Here is a 26,822-nt window from a genome sequence, read left to right as displayed (position 1 = left end):
GGGGACCAGGGCTGGTGCAGGGACAGGATGCGATTTCCTCTGTGCCCCTCTTGCTCTGCATCGACACAGGATGCACATGTGAGCTTGGCCCGTGTTGCATCAGATTTGGTGCATAATTTCCATTAACGATGGAAATAAGTGCTGGGGGGTGGGCAGTAAGTGCCTGGCACTCAGCATCCCCAGAAAGGATGGGGTGGCTGTGGGAACCTGCAGTGGGACAAGTGTCGTTTCTATGCCTGGGGCGTGTGGACTGCGACTGTGCTTGTGGCCAACCGCCAGCTGTGCAAAGGCAGGGGCCAAATGGTAGCCTGTGTGCAGTGGTGAAGCACTGACATTGCCTGTCTTTCCTTTGCAGCTTGGAGTCAGTAGAAGATGTGGAACGCTAGCCAAGGTGAGCAGCCACAGGGCTAGGGCTGGTCTGTCAGTGCCATGCAGTCACTGGGGCTTGGGAAAAGGCCTGAGGGCTTAGCTGGGTGCCAGAGGGGAGGGGAACATCACCTGTGAGGTGGGCATAAACCAGGTGGGATGCTTTGAATAGATGGGTGCATGAGCTCCATGCATTGCCTTTCCAAGGAATGCCTGGCTCTGCTGACTTGTAATCCCGCTCTTTATTCTAGGCACACCACCACCACCGCAGATGCAAGTCTGCCCATCTGCCCCTCCGAATAGCCAGTACCCTGGGCCCAGCAACCCTTGCTACCCAGGAGTGCCACCTGTCATCCCTGGGAACTGTCCCCCAGGGCCCCCTCCACCTGGCCCTCCCCCACCAGGCCACCACCACCACCATGGGCACCACCCACCGGGCCACCACCACCATGGCCACCACCACCATGGGCATCCCCCACATGGGCCACCAGGATGCCCACCTGGGTGCCCACCAGGCCCCCATGACTGCTGTCACAAGCACAAGAAGAAGCACAAGAAGAAGCACAAGTGTTCCCACAAGCACCATGGAGGCAAGGTATAGTTGCAGGAGATCCCCCAGCTCTCCGTTGTGGTCATGTGTGCTCCCCCTCTGCCCCTGACCCACTAGAGAGGGTGGTTAATGGTTTTTTTTTGTTGCTTTGGAGACTCCCTTTTAGTTTATAAATAGCCAAGCATGAGTCATTTCAGATGAGTCTTTTGAAACCTGATACCTGGAATTCCTTGAAGCAATTCTAAACAGCAGATTGGTGCAGCTCAGGGTGCACCATGCATGCAGTGAGTTAAATCAAATTCTCTGGACAGCAAGTGCTCCATGTCTGTGCTGGGCAGATATGCTGCAGACTGTCATCCCTAGTGCTGTCCTAGGGATGAATCTGGATAGGACTAAGTGAAGGACTGTAGAACAAGACCCCAGATCCACTGTCTGAGGCAGGAGTATTTCCCAAACGAAGCAAATCCTCAGCTCCTTGTGGTGTTTGATTGCTTGGAAGGAGATCTACCTTGACATTTGCCTTTGCTGGCAGAGACCAGAAACTTTCCAGAATTTAACTGAGCTGAACAATCTTGAGAACCAATGATTCCACACGAGCCCTCCAGCCGCATTTGCATAATTATATTTGCCAAGGATCATGACAGAAAAATAATGATTTCTAGATCTAAAATACAGCATGTAACAGCACTACAATAAACATTATGATCATGTTATTAGTAACTCATTTTATCGTAATGGCAAGACAGCCCAGCAGAGGTTGGTTGCCCTGGGCACAGCACCAACACTGGTAATTACCAGTAATTACCAGCTTGCAATTCATCCAGTGTGCACACCTGAGGGCACAGCTTTTGGTGCTGTGCAGACACTCAGCTGGGGGGAGGTGAGACCACAGCCACCATGGATGTGCGTTGCAGCTGCTGCCAGCTCAACGTGAACCAAGCTGGGCACTGGGAATGGGCGTGCAGCTCCTTCCAGGCAGCAGCTGGAGGTGGTGGGATGCCACACTGAGGACTGAGGGGGGGCTGTAGGAGCCCAAAAGGGACTGGGCATGTCCCTCAGTCTCACGCCTGCAGCTTCGAGCTGCTATTAGAAGTGGTGTGGCAGAGGGCTGTCTCTGTGCTGTCCTGAACTGGTTTTACCTCTTCCTCCAGCACTCAAGCAGCTCAAGCAGCTCTGATTCTGACTGAAGAAAACATCTCCTACCTGTGTGGTGGTGAAGCCCTGAGGAGACAATACATGAAGACAAATGCCTCGCAAGAGCCATCTACTGGTTGTGCTGCCCCATTCTCCCTTCTCTGCAACCTGCATTTTGCCTGTTGGTGATTTTCTCGCTTTTTGTTTGTAAATTCTTTGCCCTGGAATTGTTGTAAATAAAGGAGTAACAGCTCTGGCCTGTGTCTTTATTGAGAGGGGCTCACATCCCATCTCCACATTGAGACCCGTTCCTGTGACTGTGAATAAGAGCACAAGGAGTTGTGTGAGCTGGTTGGCACCCTGTGTTTGGTTATCCCTCTGCAGTGATGCCAGCTGCTACATGTCTTGCAGAACTCCTTAATGCTGTGTGACATTCCCCAGCTGTTGCAGAAGGGCTGGTTGGAGAATAAAGTAACTCCCCTCACTCTGAGCTGCACGAGTTGCCATCCTGCTTGTAGGCTGTCTGTGTGTTGGGGGGCAGTTGGGATCTGCTACTGTGGCTGCACATCCCTCCCAGGACACGGCTCCCGTCTCACCTGGGACTGCACACAGCCGTATTTTGTCCTTGAAGCAGCTCCCCTGCAGCTCTCCTTTCCAGCAGAGGGAAAGCACAGCAGCGATGCTGCGGCAGACAAGGCCACGGCACCCCACTGCTTTACCCCCTGTGGCCCCGACTCGTGGCCGTCCCTGCACCTGCCCTGCCAGCTCCTCTGCTCCTCGCACAATCCATCCCTGGACATCTCCTCATCCCCGCGCCGTCTCCGTCACCCTGGGTGGTTCTAGCTGAGAGCGAGCAGCTCCTGGAGCCGGGCTGGGCAGTGGGCGCCCCAGCCTGTGGTGCCAGCTCCTGGAGCCATGCTGGGGGTGCAGGCCTGCAGCAGGAGTGCTGTGTGTTCCAAACCAGCTCTACGGCAGGAGAGGAGTCTCACCTACCTGTGTCTGTTTCAGTGTCCTCCCCAGGGCAGCCCTTGGCAGGCACAGCCTGTGTGACCGGTTGTGCCAGCGTCCTGTTGGCACGGCTGCGTCTCTCTGGGGTACATGCTTTGCTACCGGTTGAATCTGCAAAGGGGAAGGCAGCGGTCACTTCCCCAGCCTGGGCAGAGATGCCATGATCCAAAGTCTGGTGTGGACTTTGGCCAAGCAGGAGCAGTCCTGGGGTGAGCAGCTGGAGGAGGTGGCCATGCTCATTGCTTTTTACCATTCTTCACAGTCCTTACCCCCAGCCCTGGGCCAAGGGAACACGAAGCAGATGAGGAATGAGGTCTGCCTTTGTCACACTGAGAGACTCGTCCAGATGGGCACTGAGAACATGGGGCAATGAGCAGGTCTGTAAGACAACTGGAGGCACAGGACAGTGAGTTGATGTCTCATCTCCCATGAGATTCCTGTGGTCCTGTGGAAATTTGGCAGTGCCCCGTGATCCTCTGCTGCAGGGACCCTTGGCCCTGCGCTCCCACATTTGTGAGGAGAATCAGAAAACAAACTTACCTTCATTTATTAGCTTAATGCAAGGAGAACTACCTGCTCATTAAAAATAAAAATTAAAAAAGAGGGGAAAGGCAGAGGTCCCAGGGTCCACTGTGTTGGCTATATCCAAATACTGTATGAGGACAGTATCTCTGAAAAGGCAGATGTTATTCCCAATTGCAATGGTGGGTGTCCTGCATGCAGGAGTGCACACAAAAATCAGCATCACATCTTTTATGCTGTATTTCCCGATGCTTATCTCTCCCTTCCCTGGTCCCCATTGGCTAAGTACTTCAGGTTCACAATCTTCCCGATGCTCAACTAAACATACGGAGACTGGCTAAACATCAATTGTTACTAGCTAAGCATATTTCGCTAATTATTTAACTTCTAACATTTGCTCACTCAACACTCGGTCATTATTTCTGGACATCTGCTTGTCCTTGGATGGAGATAATTTTGGAAGGAGGATAGAGGGCAGTGTCCCGATGCCTGTTGCATCCCAACCTACCCACGGAGTGAGACAGTCCAGAGTCATGTGGAGGCCCTGGCTTCTCTGATGGTTGTTAAGTGTGTTTTTCTTTTGCTGAGGGTCTCTTATCCAAACGGAATGGCCTTACACATGCTTTTATCCCTGCTTTTCAATATCTCACGCAGAAACAGCATTCCACAATTCCTACAATTCCCCCTTTTCTTCTTTATACGTTGTTGGTCTCTGCAATTCTTTTCTATGGCACGATTTTATAGACATCTCATCTTCTTCACTGTCTTTGTTCCCAATCTCCTCTAATACCATCATTTCAACTGAATGTGGTTGTTTCCCCACGGGTGTTTGCTTCAGTAGTGCTGTCTCAATCAATCACTGTCCCCTCACACAGGGATAACACAGCAACCGAAGGCTGTCAGGCTCCTGTTACTATAATCAAAGGGCTCAGGGATGTGAGAAGTACTGGAATCCTGGCCACCAGTGAAGACCGAGGCAAAGAACTCATTCAGTACCTCAGCCTTCTCTTCACCCGTTGAAGCCAGTTCTCCTTTTACATTTACCAAAGGAGGTACACTCACTTTGGTCTGTTGCTTCTGGCCCATGTACCCGTAGAAAGTCTTGTTATTGTTTTTAACATCCCTCGCCAAGTTCAGTTCTGCCAGTGCCGTGGCTTTCCTGATCCACATCTGCTAATCTGGACAGCATCCCTGTATTCTTCCCAGCTGACACGGCCTTGTTTGCAGAGCTTGTGTGCACCTTTCTTCGCCCTCAGCTGCCCAGCAGGTCCTTGCTGAGCCACGCCGGCTTCCTACCTCCTCTGCCCGCTTTCTTATTCAGAGGGACGGAGAGCTGTGCTCTCAGGAAGGCATCCTTCCGGTGGTTCATCTCTTCCACCTGACTGCTTGCCTGTGGTCTGTGTGGTTTGTGCAGTTGCCAGTCTATTCCCAATAGCTTGCTGACCTGTTGGGCAATCTTTACAATAAAGTGAGTTCTCCAGTTGGAGGATTTTGTTGCAGCAATCCCAAATCTTGCAATCAGTCTCCTGCAGCAATACCTTGGGTATTTCTTTGGCTTTATGGGTCCTGCAAAGGAATGCTTCTGGCCACCCAGAAAGGGTATTGGTTAGAACTAGCATATAGCAAAAGCCTGCTTTTTATTAAATATATATAAATTTGCCATTGTTGCCCTGGAAGGTTCCCTTTCCTAATAGGCCCCACTTCCTGGTTACTAGGATTGTACAATTACTTTCGAATGTCTGCCCCACTACTATGTTTCATTGTGTTCCCTTAGAACCAATCTCCATAAAATACTAGAGGGCACAGCGATGTGTCCATCTGGGTATGCACCCATCTGTCAGCTTGCTCTCTTCCCCTTTAAATCATTAATTAGATTCCTGTCCCCTCTAGAATACTTTACAGGTTCTGACTCAGGTTCAGATATTTTCAGTTTACTGTCTGGAATTAAAACCAGTTCACCAGTTTCTTTTCCTTCAGCTGCCTGTTTTGCCACCGGCAGCTGATTTCCAGTCTCCTGTACAGTGTTGCCTTTCTGATGTCCTTTACAATTCACCATAGCCATCCAGCATAACCATGCTGAATTTGTGTGCCTTGTGTGTGCGCAACCCTTGCTCTTTCCAGATGGCACCATGAGCTTATACCACCCCAAAAGCATATTTACCATCTGTCCATACATTTAGGGCTATTTCCGCCTTCTCAGTGGAAGTCCCTGCAGGGAATGGTTGTGTTTTGATTACCTATGCAGCAGTTACTGCATAACCTGTCTCACAAAACTGCTTCCATTGATGAATCCAGGAATCCTCAGCACTGTATAATGATTCCTTCTTTAGGTCTGGCCCACAGGCACTCTCCAAGCAGTCACACACTGCTGGCTCAGAGGTAGCTCTGTGATGGTGTTCTGGGCGTCTGGCAAATTGCTTCCTTCCTTCTATTTGATCAGTTGAGCTTTCTGTTGAGAAACTTGATAGCCATCTAAACCGAGAAATTCAGCAAACTCACACTCCGTTGCACACAGTCCTCTTTTGTCACTGTGGCATCCACATCCTGCAGTAAAGTTCCACCTTGGGATGGAGGAACCCGAGTCCCAGGCTCACAAGCTGACTGGTTCTAAAAATCATTGGGCTGCTCTTACAATTCTGGGTAACACTGTCCAGGATAACTGAGTCTTTTCTCCCCGTACTGGGGTTTTCCTACTCAAATGACTTTAGACTTTCTTCAGCAAAGCCAGGCAGAAAAAGGCATCCTTCAAATCCTGAATGGTAGACCCCACCTACTCATTCCTTAACTTGGTTCATAAAGTGTACAGTTTTGCCACCTCTAGGTGTGCATCCTCAACAATTCTATTAATTGCCCTCAAATCTTGTGCCAAGTGATAGCTCTCGCCATCCCATTTTCACCAGCAAGACTGGTGTGTTTTATGTGGATTCACATCCAATTAATAATCTGAACTCCAAAAAGTTATCTACTGCTTCTTCTATCCTTGTCCAATCTCATACCCTCCAAGGGCACTGCTCGACCTTGGCTGGACTGGCTCCTGATTTTAACTTAACTCCTAAGGGGGCTGCATTTTTGGCTCTTCCAGGCATCCCTGGTGCCCTCACTCCTGGGTATACCTGATTCGGGATTTCTGTAACTTCTGGGGGTACAACACTGGCTTTCCAGTGTGTGTTGAAGCCAGACTGTTTCAATCCATTGGTCTTGCTTTACCCTTAGTTCCAATTTTTTTCTTCTTCTTCTTTTTTGTTTCTTAATTGTTAAGCTTTTTCTTGTTGGGCATTGCCTCCTGTTACTGTTACAAAAATCATCTGTGGGTAATAATTCTTGATACAGCATGCAGTAAGAGACACCTGTATGCACCAGAAAACAAACCTCTTTACCCTGTTTCCCTCACTGCAATTTAACCAGTTTAAGCTCAGCAGTGGTTCTGGCACGGTAAAACCTTCCATATTCCATCATTCAACGTTTGCAATCAGAGACAGTTCCCTTCCCTCTCAGTCTGGTGCACTTTTTCCATCCATGTCCCATTTCCTTGCTGTTTGCACACTGCTTTTGGTCCACTGGGAGCAGAACCCTCCCTGGGCCCTTCCAGATCCTGCTCTACTGCCGCTGCTGCTGTTCTTAATTTCTTTCTTTCTTTGCAATCCCTGTTTCTACATACTCTCCAAGCCCCCTCAATTAATTTATCCAAGTCCCTTACTTCTGCTTCCTTTAATCTATATAGATTGGGAGCAAATAAAGACATTCTCACTCTGATTAGCAAAAGACCCTGAGAGGTGTAAACAAGTTCGGCAGACATGGAGGGAGAAAACCAAAGAATTGTAACTATTCATGCCAGACAGAAACCTCTGGACATAATCAGGAGATGTCTAGCTTGTACACCTGGCCTGGGTGTGAGCAGATGCTATGAAGGTCAGGCTGAGCGGTGGCAACAAGCCCCGCCAAACCTAAGACTGCTGATGGAAGTGGATGGCAAAGAACCATGGGACCGTTATGACAAAGGAGCAGAAGGCAGATTGCCAAATGATGGAAGAACCTATTAATTATGAATGGAACCCAGTTTATGTTGTCCCGGCCAGAAACAGGAGCAGCATGCAGTGCAGAAGGAGGTGAGCAACAGCACCAAGCTGCATCCCATGAAGAAATGGTTCTGTGCAGGCTGGGAGCAGGGTGCAGGGGGCGGCACATGGCTGAGCGGCTGCTGATGGAGTACTGCACTGAGATGGGGCCCTGATGGCTCTTGCCTTGTCAGGGAGAGCCAGGCACCCGTTGGGGACTACACTCTGTCCTCCTGGTGTAACGAGAAGGTGCAGCACTGACACATCCACTGGCGGCAGGACGCTGGCAACCCCACATTCTTCCTGACCGACATCCCAGTGTTTGACAGCCTCTGCGACCTCATCGCTCACTGCCAGGAGATGCTGCTGAGGTACAACAAGTTTGAGATGAGGCTGACGGAGCCGGTGCCTCAGAGCAACACCCCCGAGAGCAAAGAGCGGTACCACACCAGCCACAGCAGCGCCCAGCTGAGCACATGCAGATGCGGTGCCGTGGGACAGCACAGAAGGGACGAGCCCAGCTCCAGCGCCGTCTCCTTCCTTTACAAAAACTACTAATGTTATTTCAGTTTCACCTCCTCCTCCCTGGAGGGTTCCACTGCTAACACTAGGATGTAGGGTTTCCTTGATCTCTGCAGATGAAGGCTATTCTCACTTCCAGTATCCTGTCTTTCTCCATGTGCAAGTCACACTTTGTTTACAGCAGTAGTCTCCAGCCCCCAGCTTTCTCTCTCACTCTGAGAGTTCAGTTTACAAGGCACAGAGGGGAGGCAGTGCAGGGGGGTTGTTTTCATGCTGGTCACAAACTTTAACATCTCTACTTCACTGTTTTTCCCTATTTTTTTTTTGACTTTTTTTCCCCCTCCACAATTTGACTGTTTGTACCCTCAATTACACTTCCACATACCCATAACCATGTACACTTTCATATACTCTTAGCAGTTACACTTCCATATACCTTAACAATATCCCTTAACAGTTACACTCCCGTGTACCTTAATAATTACACTTTCATACACCATCAAAGCGGTTTGTCCCGCTCCCTTCAAAACCCACAAATAAAACCGTACAATTCTTCTGCTTCCACAAACACCCAGCACTTTTCTCATGGTTAGGTTACTCAGTTATAAAACGGGCCCCATTACTTCATATATGTTCCCGGTTTCTTATTTAATATTCCTCCTGCCTCACCACCATCTCTCCTATGAGTCAAATTGCAACCCAGGGGGTCTTTTCGGTATCTTTAGACACCCCTTGCCCCATAACGGCTCTTCAGGTAACGCTTTCACACCATAAACATCTAACAGTCACAAAGACAGTGACAGTTTATCTTTGGGATCCTTCTTCTCCCCACCTCCCTCCAGGCCCCAACCTTCCCTCTGTGTCCCCTTGCAAAGTAATCATGCCTAATCACACCTCTTTCTTCTCCAGTAAACAACATAAAGATAAACGTCATTTCCATCCACGAGTAGAAATCAGGCCCTAGAAATTGATCTAATTGCTCTGCTTCTCTGATAGGATCCTCAATAAAGGAGTTTGTTTCCTTCTTGAAACTCCTAACCTTTCTGCTAGTAAAAAGGGGGAAGGACGTTAACATCTCGTTTGCATTGCTCTGGTTACCTCAGTAATTGGGAATGTGCGCTCTCTCCAGTACCCTGCAGGGGATCAGCAGCATGGCCATTCCCCATGTCTGCAAAGACCTCTGCCGCTTGCACTGCTTTAGAAGCACTTGCACTGCTTTAGAAGTTGAAGGGGGGAGCAGCTTACCTACAGGATCCCATTTACGATCTTCCTGCTTCTCTCCTTTTTCTTTGAACTTCGACTCCCTCTCGTGAGGAGCTGTTTTACTTCTTGTGACGTAAGCTGATTCTATTTCAGAGAAAGAAGTCTTAATGTCTACATATAAATTCAAAGCCTGACAAACCCAACCTTCATCAGACCCACATTTTGGTCAAAATAATGATTTTCCCGCTGGTGGCCATGTCTGTACACAATATTTAAGCACTTTTTGCTGCCCTTGTCCCTAGTTTTGGGGTTATTTTTCCAATGCTGAAGCTTCTTTCCCAAGGGGCTATCTGTAGGCATGATTTCGGGGACTCTTTTCCCCTGTTCTTGGGAGCTCCTATTCCCCATTCCTCCTGCTGTGAACTCCCCAGCTCACAGGTGACTGTGCTCTGATTTTCATGTTTAGGGCCAATCCCTCTGGATAAATATTTTTCTAATATCTTGTTAGTTCTAATGCAGAAACAACATTCCATTCCTACAGCTTGTCTTCAAGGACCTCGCATTCCTACAGTTTCTGTGTTTCTCCCTAAAGTTTGCAAACAAAGTTATAGTTTCCTTGATTTGTCATAACAACCTTTTATATTTCAGCCGACCTTAAATACTGGATGAGAGATTAAACAAGAAACGGAATTCCACAGAAAGCACTTTTACAACACGAACAATTAATGATCACAAAGACAGTGGCAATAACCAGTACAGTTTTACATGGCCAATAAAGCCAGTTCAGACATTTACTCCTTCCACACGGTCCCGCTCGCCTGGTGCTTTAAACACTGAAGTGACAGATAGGAGAGCTTTCACTTTGCCCATCTCTGGCTGCCCTCCTCGTGCAGAACACGGAAGCACGGATCAGGACTCTGCATTCACTCTGCAGCTGTGCAGCGTGTCACTCGTACACAAAATCAGGAGTTACAGGAAGTGTGATGCAGATCACAATATATGCGGTACCAGGCACTTGCAGCGTGTAACAGCATTAATTACCCCAAAATCACTGCTGCTATTGCAGACAGTGACTTGCGGAGCAAACTTGACAACCACTGAGTACTTATAAAGCAGGCATGTTTTATTCAGTGTTGCACACACACGCCAGGTGCAAGGGAGGTAACCCTGCCCAACTTGCTCACCTGAGAACAAAAGGTAGCTACGTATACAGATCAAACTTGTACATATGCATAGGATTTATGAGAAAAGGGAAGGTAGTTCTGAGAAATCATTACAGCATGCTCCACCCGAGTCACACCTCCTGGGCACGTGTAGTACCTCCTGGTGGTCCTCTATGAGCGTCGTGAGGATCAAGTGCTATGCACTTCTACCCTTGTCCCTGTTGAAAAGGATGAGCTGGCCTCAGCTGGTTCCCTATCAGGTTGTGACATGCAGTTCTTGCCAAGTCAGCTCCAACAGCCAATCAGCGAGTTTGGGTTACCTTGCTCCATTCTGCACATCTGCCATTCATTGTCTGTTCTCAGCTCGTATTTAAACCTTTCCCTCTCTCAACTCACCAGGAGCACCCGGGATCCCATTACTCAGGGTGCAAGCCAACACAAGTTTGCCCCTTCACGCTTACCTGTCCAGACCCTTACACTGGGGGGAGCAACTGCCCTTCTACACCTCGCATAGGATGTCTCCTCACAGCTTACAGGTTCCCCTCCAATGTAAAGTACCTGATCTACTGATAGTTCTTGTCTGCCCCCGCATTCATTGGGTGAGGGAGGGAGTCCTTCCAAGAATCTTGGGGTGCGCCAAAGGGGTCCCCGCTCTCAGCTGGTCCTGCAGACGAACAGAGTGCCTCCTGGCTGGCCTGCCAAATTCACTTGCAGAATCAAACTCTGTAACCCACATAGGGTTATAAAGCAGGTATGTTTGCTACAGCACTGGGTGCAAGGGGGATATCTCCTCCTAACTCGCATTCCAAGAAAAGTAATGGTTACATACTTAAAGACATAATGTACACATATTTATTGCATGCCAGTAAAATGGGCTGAGAAACCATTAACACAATGTGCCACCCTCTTGAGCTTGTGCACTGCAAATATGGGTGGGGGTTCTGGTGGTCACTAGATGAAGGCTAGATCTTTCTTGCTGTGAACTTTCAACTTTTCCAGGGGTTGCATTGTGTTGCAAAAGCAACTTTGCCTCCTTATCTTCTCTGGACCCCCCTTTGAGTTGCAGACAGCAACTCCACTTTTCTTCATTAGACCCTCCGTTGCATAAACAGCAACCCTACCCTCCATCATGTTGTCAGCTCTGCCTTCTGATCTTGACAGGACTTCCTCCTCCCCAGCTGAGCTGCAGACAGCAGCTCTACTTATCTTTACTTGTCTTCAAGGATCTCTCAATCCTATGTGTTCCTCCCTAAAGTTTGTGAACAAAGTTATGATTTCCAAGATTCAGTACCCTTGTGCCAGGGTAGAGACAGAGACACCGCAAAGACTGGAGGAGATTCCTGGGCTGGGCAGATGACACACTGCCTGTCCTTCAGACTGGAAATGATGCACCTTCTCCCTCCCCACGCAGACATCGCAGATGGTCACCGGGCTGCTGGAGGAGGCAAAGCAAGGCTCAGCACTTGTGTTGGCACTGCTGGAGAAACGAGAAGCTTGAGAGGATCTCAGAGCTGGGCCAGGGAATACAGCGGGGATACACAAATACAGATGGGAAACATGCTTGCTCCTCAGTCAGCAGTGCCCTGAGTCCCCTGCCCTGCAGGAGGATGTGACCCCACGTGCTACACAGCACCCACGCTGGGTGCAGCGCACCAGGGTTCATGGTTCACAGCATCACCTGAAACCACGTGATTGATCGGCCCTGCAGGACCTTTGTGCTGGGTGGGAGAGCAGCGCTGATGTTTACCTGGGGGGAGCTGGGAGTGGTGCTGCCAGTGTCATTGCTCCGCAGCGTCACCCCTGCCCACCGCACCTTCCTCGCCCAGGCAGGGCTCTGTATTTAACGGGTGCCCGAGGGCTGGGCCCGCTGCTTTGGGAGAGCCACGCCAAGGACGGCCATCAGGACTGCGCTGCTCTCGGAAGGAACTGATCTGCGGGGTAGGTGAGCAGAGCTGATCCCTGACATGGCCGAGACTGCTGGGGACAGGGACAGCGGGGGGACCAGGGCTGGTGCAGGGACAGGATGCGATTTCCTCTGTGCCCCTCTTGCTCTGCATCGACACAGGATGCACATGTGAGCTTGGCCCGAGTTGCATCAGATTTGGTGCATAATTTCCATTAACGATGGAAATAAGTGCTGGGGGGTGGGCAGTGAGTGCCTGGCACTCAGCATCCCCAGAAAGGATGGGGTGGCTGTGGGAACCTGCAGTGGGACAAGTGTTGTTTCTGTGCCTGGGGCATGTGGACTGCGACTGTGCTTGTGGCCAATGGCCAGCTGTGCAAAGGCAGGGGCCAAATAATAGCCTGTTTGCTGTAGTGAAACACTGACATTGCCTGTCCTTCCTTTGCAGCTTGGAGTCAGTAGAGGATGCCGAAATCTTGCTTTGGTGAGCAGCCACAGGGCTAGGGCTGGTCTGTCAGTGACACGCACTCAATGGGGCTTGGGAAGAGACTCAAAGCAGCCACCAGGCACCCTGAGATATCATCTGTGTGCCAGAGGGGAAGGGGGTATCACCTGTGAGGTGGGCATAAACCAGGTGGGATGCTTTGAGTGCATGGGTACACCTGCTCCCTGCATTGCCCTTTCAAGGAAATGCCTGGCTCTGCTGACTTGTAATCCCCCTCTTTCTCCTAGGCAAATCAGGATCATCACAGAAGAAAATCTGCCAATCTGCCCCTCCAAAATGCCAGCACTCTGGGCCCAGCAATCCTTGTTACAAAGCAGTGTCAACCTGCATCTCTGGGACCTGTCTCCCAGGGCCCTCTCCGCATGGGTTCACACTGGGACGCTGCCTGGGACCCTGCGTGTGTGCCTACATGTGTACCGATGTGTGTGCCAACCTGTGTGCCAACCTGCGTGCCCACCTGGGTACCTGCCTGTCTGCACACCTGGATGCCCTCCACTCCCCGACTGATGAAGAAGCACTCCAAGAGCTACCACAGGCTACACTGAGGCAAGGTATAGTTGCAGCAGATCCCCCAGCTCTCTGTTGTGGTCGTGTGCTCCCCCTCTGCCCCTGACCCGCTAGAGTGGGTGGTTAATGTTTTTTTTTGTTGTTGCTTTGGAGCCATTTCAGGTCATTTCCCACGCCCAGCACCAACACTGGTAATTACCAGCTTGCAGTTCATCAGTGTGCACACCTGAGGGCACAGCTTTTGGTGCTGTGCAGACACTCAGCTGGGGGGAGGTGAGACCACAGCCACCATGGATGTGCGTTGCAGCTGCTGCCAGCTCAACGTGAACCAAGCTGGGCACTGGGAATGGGCGTGCAGCTCCTTCCAGGCAGCAGCTGGAGGTGGTGGGATGCCACACTGAGGGCTGAGGGGGGGCTGTGGGAGCCCAAAAGGGACTGGGCATGTCCCTCAGTCTCACGCCTGCAGCTTCGAGCTGCTATTAGAAGTGGTGTGGCAGAGGGCTGTCTCTGTGCTGTCCTGAACTGGTTTTACCTCTTCCTCCAGCACTCAAGCAGCTCAAGCAGCTCTGATTCTGACTGAAGAAAACATCTCCTACCTGTGTGGTGGTGAAGCCCTGAGGAGACAATACATGAAGACAAATGCCTCGCAAGAGCCACCTATGTTCCCCAGCTGTTGCAGAAGGGCTGGTTGGAGAATAAAGTAACTCCCCTCACTCTGAGCTGCACGAGTTGCCATCCTGCTTGTAGGCTGTGTGTGTTGGGGGACAGTTGGGATCTGCTACTGTGGCTGCACATCCCTCCCAGGACACGGCTCCCGTCTCACCTGGGACTGCACACAGCCGTATTTTGTCCTTGAAGCAGCTCCCCTGCAGCTCTCCTTTCCAGCAGAGGGAAAGCACAGCAGCGATGCTGCGGCAGACAAGGCCACGGCACCCCACTGCTTTACCCCCTGTGGCCCCGACTCGTGGCCGTCCCTGCACCTGCCCTGCCAGCTCCTCTGCTCCTCGCACAATCCATCCCTGGACATTTCCTCATCCCCGCGCCGTCTCCGTCACCCTGGGTGGTTCTAGCTGAGAGCGAGCAGCTCCTGGAGCCGGGCCGGGCAGTGGGCGCCCCAGCCTGTGGTGCCAGCTCCTGGAGCCATGCTGGGGGTGCAGGCCTGCAGCAGGAGTGCTGTGTGTTCCAAACCAGCTCTACGGCAGGAGAGGAGTCTCACCTACCTGTGTCTGTTTCAGTGTCCTCCCCAGGGCAGCCCTTGGCAGGCACAGCCTGTGTGACCGGTTGTGCCAGCGTCCTGTTGGCACGGCTGCGTCTCTCTGGGGTACATGCTTTGCTACCGGTTGAATCTGCAAAGGGGAAGGCAGCGGTCACTTCCCCAGCCTGGGCAGAGATGCCATGATCCAAAGTCTGGTGTGGACTTTGGCCAAGCAGGAGCAGTCCTGGGGTGAGCAGCTGGAGGAGGTGGCCATGCTCATTGCTTTTTACCATTCTTCACAGTCCTTACCCCCAGCCCTGGGCCAAGGGAACACGAAGCAGATGAGGAATGAGGTCTGCCTTTGTCACACTGAGAGACTCGTCCAGATGGGCACTGAGAACATGGGGCAATGAGCAGGTCTGTAAGACAACTGGAGGCACAGGTCAGTGAGTTGATGTCTCATCTCCCATGAGATTCCTGTGGTCCTGTGGAAATTTGGCAGTGCCCCGTGATCCTCTGCTGCAGGGACCCTTGGCCCTGCGCTCCCACATTTGTGAGGAGAATCAGAAAACAAACTTACCTTCATTTATTAGCTTAATGCAAGGAGAACTACCTGCTCATTAAAAATAAAAATTAAAAAAGAGGGGAAAGGCAGAGGTCCCAGGGTCCACTGTGTTGGCTATATCCAAATACTGTATGAGGACAGTATCTCTGAAAAGGCAGATGTTATTCCCAATTGCAATGGTGGGTGTCCTGCATGCAGGAGTGCACACAAAAATCAGCATCACATCTTTTATGCTGTATTTCCCGATGCTTATCTCTCCCTTCCCTGGTCCCCATTGGCTAAGTACTTCAGGTTCACAATCTTCCCGATGCTCAACTAAACATACGGAGACTGGCTAAACATCAATTGTTACTAGCTAAGCATATTTCGCTAATTATTTAACTTCTAACATTTGCTCACTCAACACTCGGTCATTATTTCTGGACATCTGCTTGTCCTTGGATGGAGATAATTTTGGAAGGAGGATAGAGGGCAGTGTCCCGATGCCTGTTGCATCCCAACCTACCCACGGAGTGAGACAGTCCAGAGTCATGTGGAGGCCCTGGCTTCTCTGATGGTTGTTAAGTGTGTTTTTCTTTTGCTGAGGGTCTCTTATCCAAACGGAATGGCCTTACACATGCTTTTATCCCTGCTTTTCAATATCTCACGCAGAAACAGCATTCCACAATTCCTACAATTCCCCCTTTTCTTCTTTATACGTTGTTGGTCTCTGCAATTCTTTTCTATGGCACGATTTTATAGACATCTCATCTTCTTCACTGTCTTTGTTCCCAATCTCCTCTAATACCATCATTTCAACTGAATGTGGTTGTTTCCCCACGGGTGTTTGCTTCAGTAGTGCTGTCTCAATCAATCACTGTCCCCTCACACAGGGATAACACAGCAACCGAAGGCTGTCAGGCTCCTGTTACTATAATCAAAGGGCTCAGGGATGTGAGAAGTACTGGAATCCTGGCCACCAGTGAAGACCGAGGCAAAGAACTCATTCAGTACCTCAGCCTTCTCTTCACCCGTTGAAGCCAGTTCTCCTTTTACATTTACCAAAGGAGGTACACTCACTTTGGTCTGTTGCTTCTGGCCCATGTACCCGTAGAAAGTCTTGTTATTGTTTTTAACATCCCTCGCCAAGTTCAGTTCTGCCAGTGCCGTGGCTTTCCTGATCCACATCTGCTAATCTGGACAGCATCCCTGTATTCTTCCCAGCTGACACGGCCTTGTTTGCAGAGCTTGTGTGCACCTTTCTTCGCCCTCAGCTGCCCAGCAGGTCCTTGCTGAGCCACGCCGGCTTCCTACCTCCTCTGCCCGCTTTCTTATTCAGAGGGACGGAGAGCTGTGCTCTCAGGAAGGCATCCTTCCGGTGGTTCATCTCTTCCACCTGACTGCTTGCCTGTGGTCTGTGTGGTTTGTGCAGTTGCCAGTCTATTCCCAATAGCTTGCTGACCTGTTGGGCAATCTTTACAATAAAGTGAGTTCTCCAGTTGGAGGATTTTGTTGCAGCAATCCCAAATCTTGCAATCAGTCTCCTGCAGCAATACCTTGGGTATTTCTTTGGCTTTATGGGTCCTGCAAAGGAATGCTTCTGGCCACCCAGAAAGGGTATTGGTTAGAACTAGCATATAGCAAAAGCCTGCTTTTTATTAAATATATATAAATTTGCCATTGTTGCCCTGGAAGGTTCCCTTTCCTAATAGGCCCCACTTCCTGGTTACTAGGATTGTACAATTACTTTCGAATGTCTGCCCCACCACTATGTTTCATTGTGTTCCCTTAGAACCAATCTCCATAAAATACTAGAGGGCACAGCGATGTGTCCATCTGGGTATGCACCCATCTGTCAGCTTGCTCTCTTCCCCTTTAAATCATTAATTAGATTCCTGTCCCCTCTAGAATACTTTACAGGTTCTGACTCAGGTTCAGATATTTTCAGTTTACTGTCTGGAATTAAAACCAGTTCACCAGTTTCTTTTCCTTCAGCTGCCTGTTTTGCCACCGGCAGCTGATTTCCAGTCTCCTGTACAGTGTTGCCTTTCTGATGTCCTTTACAATTCACCATAGCCATCCAGCATAACCATGCTGAATTTGTGTGCCTTGTGTGTGCGCAACCCTTGCTCTTTCCAGATGGCACCATGAGCTTATACCACCCCAAAAGCATATTTACCATCTGTCCATACATTTAGGGCTATTTCCGCCTTCTCAGTGGAAGTCCCTGCAGGGAATGGTTGTGTTTTGATTACCTATGCAGCAGTTACTGCATAACCTGCCTTACAGTTTCCTTGTCTCACAAAACTGCTTCCATTGATGAATCCAGGAATCCTCAGCACTGTATAATGATTCCTTCTTTAGGTCTGGCCCACAGGCACTCTCCAAGCAGTCACACACTGCTGGCTCAGAGGTAGCTCTGCGATGGTGTTCTGGGCGTCTGGCAAATTGCTTCCTTCCTTCTATTTGATCAGTTGAGCTTTCTGTTGAGAAACTTGATAGCCATCTAAACCGAGAAATTCAGCAAACTCACACTCCGTTGCACACAGTCCTCTTTTGTCACTGTGGCATCCACATCCTGCAGTAAAGTTCCACCTTGGGATGGAGGAACCCGAGTCCCAGGCTCACAAGCTGACTGGTTCTAAAAATCATTGGGCTGCTCTTACAATTCTGGGTAACACTGTCCAGGATAACTGAGTCTTTTCTCCCTGTACTGGGGTTTTCCTACTCAAATGACTTTAGACTTTCTTCAGCAAAGCCAGGCAGAAAAAGGCATCCTTCAAATCCTGAATGGCAGACCCCACCTACTCATTCCTTAACTTGGTTCATAAAGTGTACAGTTTTGCCACCTCTAGGTGTGCATCCTCAACAATTCTATTAATTGCCCTCAAATCTTGTGCCAAATGATAGCTCTCGCCATCCCATTTTCACCAGCAAGACTGGAGTGTTGTATGTGGATTCACATCTAATTAATAATCTGAACTCCAAAAAGTTATCTATTGCTTCTTCTATCCTTCTCCAATCTCATACCCTCCAAGGGCACTGCTCGACCTTGGCTGGACTGGCTCCTGATTTTAACTTAACTCCTAAGGGGGCTGCATTTTTGGCTCTTCCAGGCATCCCTGGTGCCCTCACTCCTGGGTATACCTGATTCGGGATTTCTGTAACTTCTGGGGGTACAACACTGGCTTTCCAGTGTGTGTTGAAGCCAGACTGTTTCAATCCATTGGTCTTGCTTTACCCTTAGTTCCAATTTTTTTCTTCTTCTTCTTTTTTGTTTCTTAATTGTTAAGCTTTTTCTTGTTGGGCATTGCCTCCTGTTACTGTTACAAAAATCATCTGTGGGTAATAATTCTTGATACAGCATGCAGTAAGAGACACCTGTATGCACCAGAAAACAAACCTCTTTACCCTGTTTCCCTCACTGCAATTTAACCAGTTTAAGCTCAGCAGTGGTTCTGGCACGGTAAAACCTTCCATGTTCCATCATTCAACATTTGCAATCAGAGACAGTTCCCTTCCCTCTCAGTCTGGTGCACCTTTTCCATCCATGTCCCATTTCCTTGCTGTTTGCACACTGCTTTTGGTCCACTGGGAGCAGAACCCTCCCTGGGCCCTTCCAGATCCTGCTCTACTGCCGCTGCTGCTGTTCTTAATTTCTTTCTTTCTTTGCAATCCCTGTTTCTACATACTCTCCAAGCCCCCTCAATTAATTTATCCAAGTCCCTTACTTCTGCTTCCTTTAATCTATATAGATTGGGAGCAAATAAAGACATTCTCACTCTGATTAGCAAAAGACCCTGAGAGGTGTAAACAAGTTCGGCAGACATGGAGGGAGAAAACCAAAGAATTGTAACTATTCATGCCAGACAGAAACCTCTGGACATAATCAGGAGATGTCTAGCTTGTACACCTGGCCTGGGTGTGAGCAGATGCTATGAAGGTCAGGCTGAGCGGTGGCAACAAGCCCCGCCAAACCTAAGACTGCTGATGGAAGTGGATGGCAAAGAACCATGGGACCGTTATGACAAAGGAGCAGAAGGCAGATTGCCAAATGATGGAAGAACCTATTAATTATGAATGGAACCCAGTTTATGTTGTCCCGGCCAGAAACAGGAGCAGCATGCAGTGCAGAAGGAGGTGAGCAACAGCACCAAGCTGCATCCCATGAAGAAATGGTTCTGTGCAGGCTGGGAGCAGGGTGCAGGGGGCGGCACATGGCTGAGCGGCTGCTGATGGAGTACTGCACTGAGATGGGGCCCTGATGGCTCTTGCCTTGTCAGGGAGAGCCAGGCACCCGTTGGGGACTACACTCTGTCCTCCTGGTGTAACGAGAAGGTGCAGCACTGACACATCCACTGGCGGCAGGACGCTGGCAACCCCACATTCTTCCTGACCGACATCCCAGTGTTTGACAGCCTCTGCGACCTCATCGCTCACTGCCAGGAGATGCTGCTGAGGTACAACAAGTTTGAGATGAGGCTGACGGAGCCGGTGCCTCAGAGCAACACCCCCAAGAGAAACGAGCGGTACCACATCAACCACAGCAGCGCCCAGCTGAGCACATGCAGATGAGGTGCCGTGGGACAGCACAGAAGGGACGAGCCCAGCTCCAGCGCCGTCTCCTTCCTTTACAAAAACTACTAATGTTATTTCAGTTTCACCTCCTCCTCCCTGGAGGGTTCCACTGCTAACACTGGGATGTAGGGTTTCCTTGATCTCTGCAGATGAAGGCTATTCTCACTTCCAGTATCCTGTCTTTCTCCATGTGCAAGTCACACTTTGTTTACAGCAGTAGTCTCCAGCCCCCAGCTTTCTCTCTCACTCTGAGAGTTCAGTTTACAAGGCACAGAGGGGAGGCAGTGCAGGGGGGTTGTTTTCATGCTGGTCACAAACTTTAACATCTCTACTTCACTGTTTTTCCCTATTTTTTTTTGACTTTTTTTCCCCCTCCACAATTTGACTGTTTGTACCCTCAATTACACTTCCACATACCCATAACCATGTACACTTTCATATACTCTTAGCAGTTACACTTCCATATACCTTAACAATATCCCTTAACAGTTACACTCCCATATACCTTAATAATTACACTTTCATACACCATCAAAGCTGTTTGTCCCGCTCCCTTCAAAACCCACAAATAAAACCGTACAATTCTTCTGCTTCCACAAACACCCAGCACTTTTCTCATGGTTAGGTTACTCAGTTATAAAACGGGCCCCATTACTTCATATATGTTCCCGGTTTCTTATTTAATATTCCTCCTGCCTCACCACCATCTCTCCTATGAGTCAAATTGCAACCCAGGGGGTCTTTTCGGTATCTTTAGACACCCCTTGCCCCATAACGGCTCTTCAGGTAACGCTTTCACACCATAAACATCTAACAGTCACAAAGACAGTGACAGTTTATCTTTGGGATCCTTCTTCTCCCCACCTCCCTCCAGGCCCCAACCTTCCCTCTGTGTTCCTTTCCCCTTGCAAAGTAATCATGCCTAATCACACCTCTTTCTTCTCCAGTAAACAACATAAAGATAAACGTCATTTCCATCCACGAGTAGAAATCAGGCCCTAGAAATTGATCTAATTGCTCTGCTTCTCTGATAGGATCCTCAATAAAGGAGTTTGTTTCCTTCTTGAAACTCCTAACCTTTCTGCTAGTAAAAAGGGGGAAGGACGTTAACATCTCGTTTGCATTGCTCTGGTTACCTCAGTAATTGGGAATGTGCGCTCTCTCCAGTACCCTGCAGGGGATCAGCAGCATGGCCATTCCCCATGTCTGCAAAGACCTCTGCCGCTTGCACTGCTTTAGAAGCACTTGCACTGCTTTAGAAGTTGAAGGGGGGAGCAGCTTACCTACAGGATCCCATTTACGATCTTCCTGCTTCTCTCCTTTTTCTTTGAACTTCGACTCCCTCTCGTGAGGAGCTGTTTTACTTCTTGTGACGTAAGCTGATTCTATTTCAGAGAAAGAAGTCTTAATGTCTACATATAAATTCAAAGCCTGACAAACCCAACCTTCATCAGACCCACATTTTGGTCAAAATAATGATTTTCCCGCTGGTGGCCATGTCTGTACACAATATTTAAGCACTTTTTGCTGCCCTTGTCCCTAGTTTTGGGGTTATTTTTCCAATGCTGAAGCTTCTTTCCCAAGGGGCTATCTGTAGGCACGATTTCGGGGACTCTTTTCCCCTGTTCTTGGGAGCTCCTATTCCCCATTCCTCCTGCTGTGAACTCCCCAGCTCACAGGTGACTGTGCTCTGATTTTCATGTTTAGGGCCAATCCCTCTGGATAAATATTTTTCTAATATCTTGTTAGTTCTAATGCAGAAACAACATTCCATTCCTACAGCTTGTCTTCAAGGACCTCGCATTCCTACAGTTTCTGTGTTTCTCCCTAAAGTTTGCAAACAAAGTTATAGTTTCCTTGATTTGTCATAACAACCTTTTATATTTCAGCCGACCTTAAATACTGGATGAGAGATTAAACAAGAAACGGAATTCCACAGAAAGCACTTTTACAACACGAACAATTAATGATCACAAAGACAGTGGCAATAACCAGTACAGTTTACATGGCCAATAAAGCCAGTTCAGACATTTACTCCTTCCACACGGTCCTGCTCGCCTGGTGCTTTAAACACTGAAGTGACAGATAGGAGAGCTTTCACTTTGCCCATCTCTCGCTGCCCTCCTCGTGCAGAACACGGAAGCACGGATCAGGACTCTGCATTCACTCTGCAGCTGTGCAGCGTGTCACTCGTACACAAAATCAGGAGTTACAGGAAGTGTGATGCAGATCACAATATATGCGGTACCAGGCACTTGCAGCGTGTAACAGCATTAATTACCCCAAAATCACTGCTGCTATTGCAGACAGTGACTTGCGGAGCAAACTTGACAACCACTGAGTACTTATAAAGCAGGCATGTTTTATTCAGTGTTGCACACACACGCCAGGTGCAAGGGAGGTAACCCTGCCCAACTTGCTCACCTGAGAACAAAAGGTAGCTACGTATACAGATCAAACTTGTACATATGCATAGGATTTATGAGAAAAGGGAAGGTAGTTCTGAGAAATCATTACAGCATGCTCCACCCGAGTCACACCTCCTGGGCACGTGTAGTACCTCCTGGTGGTCCTCTATGAGCGTCGTGAGGATCAAGTGCTATGCACTTCTACCCTTGTCCCTGTTGAAAAGGATGAGCTGGCCTCAGCTGGTTCCCTATCAGGTTGTGACATGCAGTTCTTGCCAAGTCAGCTCCAACAGCCAATCAGCGAGTTTGGGTTACCTTGCTCCATTCTGCACATCTGCCATTCATTGTCTGTTCTCAGCTCGTATTTAAACCTTTCCCTCTCTCAACTCACCAGGAGCACCCGGGATCCCATTACTCAGGGTGCAAGCCAACACAAGTTTGCCCCTTCACGCTTACCTGTCCAGACCCTTACACTGGGGGGAGCAACTGCCCTTCTACACCTCGCATAGGATGTCTCCTCACAGCTTACAGGTTCCCCTCCAATGTAAAGTACCTGATCTACTGATAGTTCTTGTCTGCCCCCGCATTCATTGGGTGAGGGAGGGAGTCCTTCCAAGAATCTTGGGGTGCGCCAAAGGGGTCCCCGCTCTCAGCCGGTCCTGCAGACGAACAGAGTGCCTCCTGGCTGGCCTGCCAAATTCACTTGCAGAATCAAACTCTATAACCCACATATGGTTATAAAGCAGGTATGTTTGCTACAGCACTGGGTGCAAGGGGGATATCTCCTCCTAACTCGCATTCCAAGAAAAGTAATGGTTACATACTTAAAGACATAATGTACACATATTTATTGCATGCCAGTAAAATGGGCTGAGAAACCATTAACACAATGTGCCACCCTCTTGAGCTTGTGCACTGCAAATATGGGTGGGGGTTCTGGTGGTCACTAGATGAAGGCTAGATCTTTCTTGCTGTGAACTTTCAACCTTTCCAGGGGTTGCATTGTGTTGCAAAAGCAACTTTGCCTCCTTATCTTCTCTGGACCCCCCTTTGAGTTGCAGACAGCAACTCCACTTTTCTTCATTAGACCCTCCGTTGCATAAACAGCAACCCTACCCTCCATCATGTTGTCAGCTCTGCCTTCTGATCTTGACAGGACTTCCTCCTCCCCAGCTGAGCTGCAGACAGCAGCTCTACTTATCTTTACTTGTCTTCAAGGATCTCTCAATCCTATGTGTTCCTCCCTAAAGTTTGTGAACAAAGTTATGATTTCCAAGATTCAGTACCCTTGTGCCAGGATAGAGACAGAGACACCGCAAAGACTGGAGGAGATTCCTGGGCTGGGCAGATGACACACTGCCTGTCCTTCAGACTGGAAATGATGCACCTTCTCCCTCCCCACACAGACATCGCAGATGGTCACCGGGCTGCTGGAGGAGGCAAAGCAAGGCTCAGCACTTGTGTTGGCACTGCTGGAGAAACGAGAAGCTTGAGAGGATCTCAGAGCTGGGCCAGGGAATACAGCGGGGATACACAAATACAGATGGGAAACATGCTTGCTCCTCAGTCAGCAGTGCCCTGAGTCCCTGCAGGAGGATGTGACCCCACGTGCTACACAGCACCCACGCTGGGTGCAGCGCACCAGGGTTCATGGTTCACAGCATCACCTGAAACCACGTGATTGATCGGCCCTGCAGGACCTTTGTGCTGGGTGGGAGAGCAGCGCTGATGTTTACCTGGGGGGAGCTGGGAGTGGTGCTGCCAGTGTCATTGCTCCACAGCGTCACCCCTGCCCACCGCACCTTCCTCGCCCAGGCAGGGCTCTGTATTTAACGGGTGCCCGAGGGCTGGGCCCGCTGCTTTGGGAGAGCCACGCCAAGGACGGCCATCAGGACTGCGCTGCTCTCGGAAGGAACTGATCTGCGGGGTAGGTGAGCAGAGCTGATCCCTGACATGGCCGAGACTGCTGGGGACAGGGACAGCGGGGGGACCAGGGCTGGTGCAGGGACAGGATGCGATTTCCTCTGTGCCCCTCTTGCTCTGCATCGACACAGGATGCACATGTGAGCTTGGCCCGAGTTGCATCAGATTTGGTGCATAATTTCCATTAACGATGGAAATAAGTGCTGGGGGGTGGGCAGTGAGTGCCTGGCACTCAGCATCCCCAGAAAGGATGGGGTGGCTGTGGGAACCTGCAGTGGGACAAGTGTTGTTTCTGTGCCTGGGGCATGTGGACTGCGACTGTGCTTGTGGCCAATGGCCAGCTGTGCAAAGGCAGGGGCCAAATAATAGCCTGTTTGCTGTAGTGAAACACTGACATTGCCTGTCCTTCCTTTGCAGCTTGGAGTCAGTAGAGGATGCCGAAATCTTGCTTTGGTGAGCAGCCACAGGGCTAGGGCTGGTCTGTCAGTGACACGCACTCAATGGGGCTTGGGAAGAGACTCAAAGCAGCCACCAGGCACCCTGAGATATCATCTGTGTGCCAGAGGGGAAGGGGGTATCACCTGTGAGGTGGGCATAAACCAGGTGGGATGCTTTGAGTGCATGGGTACACCTGCTCCCTGCATTGCCCTTTCAAGGAAATGCCTGGCTCTGCTGACTTGTAATCCCCCTCTTTCTCCTAGGCAAATCAGGATCATCACAGAAGAAAATCTGCCAATCTGCCCCTCCAAAATGCCAGCACTCTGGGCCCAGCAATCCTTGTTACAAAGCAGTGTCAACCTGCATCTCTGGGACCTGTCTCCCAGGGCCCTCTCCGCATGGGTTCACACTGGGACGCTGCCTGGGACCCTGCGTGTGTGCCTACATGTGTACCGATGTGTGTGCCAACCTGTGTGCCAACCTGCGTGCCCACCTGGGTACCTGCCTGTCTGCACACCTGGATGCCCTCCACTCCCCGACTGATGAAGAAGCACTCCAAGAGCTACCACAGGCTACACTGAGGCAAGGTATAGTTGCAGCAGATCCCCCAGCTCTCTGTTGTGGTCGTGTGCTCCCCCTCTGCCCCTGACCCGCTAGAGTGGGTGGTTAATGTTTTTTTTTGTTGTTGCTTTGGAGCCATTTCAGGTCATTTCCCAGGCCCAGCACCAACACTGGTAATTACCAGCTTGCAGTTCATCAGTGTGCACACCTGAGGGCACAGCTTTTGGTGCTGTGCAGACACTCAGCTGGGGGGAGGTGAGACCACAGCCACCATGGATGTGCGTTGCAGCTGCTGCCAGCTCAACGTGAACCAAGCTGGGCACTGGGAATGGGCGTGCAGCTCCTTCCAGGCAGCAGCTGGAGGTGGTGGGATGCCACACTGAGGGCTGAGGGGGGGCTGTGGGAGCCCAAAAGGGACTGGGCATGTCCCTCAGTCTCACGCCTGCAGCTTCGAGCTGCTATTAGAAGTGGTGTGGCAGAGGGCTGTCTCTGTGCTGTCCTGAACTGGTTTTACCTCTTCCTCCAGCACTCAAGCAGCTCAAGCAGCTCTGATTCTGACTGAAGAAAACATCTCCTACCTGTGTGGTGGTGAAGCCCTGAGGAGACAATACATGAAGACAAATGCCTCGCAAGAGCCACCTATGTTCCCCAGCTGTTGCAGAAGGGCTGGTTGGAGAATAAAGTAACTCCCCTCACACTGAGCTGCACGAGTTGCCATCCTGCTTGTAGGCTGTCTGTGTGTTGGGGGGCAGTTGGGATCTGCTACTGTGGCTGCACATCCCTCCCAGGACACGGCTCCCGTCTCACCTGGGACTGCACACAGCCGTATTTTGTCCTTGAAGCAGCTCCCCTGCAGCTCTCCTTTCCAGCAGAGGGAAAGCACAGCAGCGATGCTGCGGCAGACAAGGCCACGGCACCCCACTGCTTTACCCCCTGTGGCCCCGACTCGTGGCCGTCCCTGCACCTGCCCTGCCAGCTCCTCTGCTCCTCGCACAATCCATCCCTGGACATCTCCTCATCCCCGCGCCGTCTCCGTCACCCTGGGTGGTTCTAGCTGAGAGCGAGCAGCTCCTGGAGCCGGGCCGGGCAGTGGGCGCCCCAGCCTGTGGTGCCAGCTCCTGGAGCCATGCTGGGGGTGCAGGCCTGCAGCAGGAGTGCTGTGTGTTCCAAACCAGCTCTACGGCAGGAGAGGAGTCTCACCTACCTGTGTCTGTTTCAGTGTCCTCCCCAGGGCAGCCCTTGGCAGGCACAGCCTGTGTGACCGGTTGTGCCAGCGTCCTGTTGGCACGGCTGCGTCTCTCTGGGGTACATGCTTTGCTACCGGTTGAATCTGCAAAGGGGAAGGCAGCGGTCACTTCCCCAGCCTGGGCAGAGATGCCATGATCCAAAGTCTGGTGTGGACTTTGGCCAAGCAGGAGCAGTCCTGGGGTGAGCAGCTGGAGGAGGTGGCCATGCTCATTGCTTTTTACCATTCTTCACAGTCCTTACCCCCAGCCCTGGGCCAAGGGAACACGAAGCAGATGAGGAATGAGGTCTGCCTTTGTCACACTGAGAGACTCGTCCAGATGGGCACTGAGAACATGGGGCAATGAGCAGGTCTGTAAGACAACTGGAGGCACAGGACAGTGAGTTGATGTCTCATCTCCCATGAGATTCCTGTGGTCCTGTGGAAATTTGGCAGTGCCCCGTGATCCTCTGCTGCAGGGACCCTTGGCCCTGCGCTCCCACATTTGTGAG

The 26,822-nt window shown here is 50.4% G+C and overlaps 1 protein-coding gene and 2 long non-coding RNA genes across 10 annotated transcripts in view; all 3 read left to right on the top strand.

The window, feature by feature from the left end:
* The window catches only part of FTCD (formimidoyltransferase cyclodeaminase), a 31,860-nt gene extending 8,142 nt beyond the window's left edge, over window positions 1-23,718 (top strand). For 4 of the 8 annotated variants that reach the window (XR_008204551.1, XR_008204547.1, XR_008204548.1 and 1 more), the window contains 3 exons: window positions 356-391; window positions 618-961; window positions 2,068-2,303. Coding sequence is in view for 2 of the 8 variants with exons in the window: in XM_052674546.1 (XP_052530506.1) it covers window positions 23,570-23,656 (87 nt within the window). In the remaining 6 variants the exon portion in view is untranslated. Of the gene's footprint in view, window positions 1-355; window positions 392-617; window positions 962-2,067; window positions 2,304-11,934; window positions 12,084-23,569 lie in introns of those variants that run through there. The other 4 variants (XR_008204550.1, XR_008204549.1, XM_052674546.1 and 1 more) reach the window with 3 other exon arrangements.
* LOC128076648 (uncharacterized) lies at window positions 12,234-13,500 on the top strand. Its single transcript, XR_008204563.1, has 3 exons — window positions 12,234-12,461; window positions 12,875-12,910; window positions 13,159-13,500. It is a non-coding gene; the product is annotated as an uncharacterized LOC128076648 (long non-coding RNA).
* A 208-nt stretch (window positions 23,719-23,926) lies between the features above and the next one.
* Window positions 23,927-25,129, top strand: LOC128076650 (uncharacterized). Its single transcript, XR_008204566.1, has 3 exons — window positions 23,927-24,090; window positions 24,504-24,539; window positions 24,788-25,129. It is a non-coding gene; the product is annotated as an uncharacterized LOC128076650 (long non-coding RNA).
* Window positions 25,130-26,822: the final 1,693 nt, after the last annotated feature.

This window comes from Tympanuchus pallidicinctus, unplaced genomic scaffold (genome assembly GCF_026119805.1).
Source record: "Tympanuchus pallidicinctus isolate F22 unplaced genomic scaffold, pur_lepc_1.0 scaffold15, whole genome shotgun sequence".
Lineage (NCBI taxonomy): Eukaryota > Metazoa > Chordata > Aves > Galliformes > Phasianidae > Tympanuchus > Tympanuchus pallidicinctus.
The sequence above is the reverse complement of the archived record's forward strand: the minus strand, read 5'-3'. Positions and strand labels throughout refer to the sequence as shown.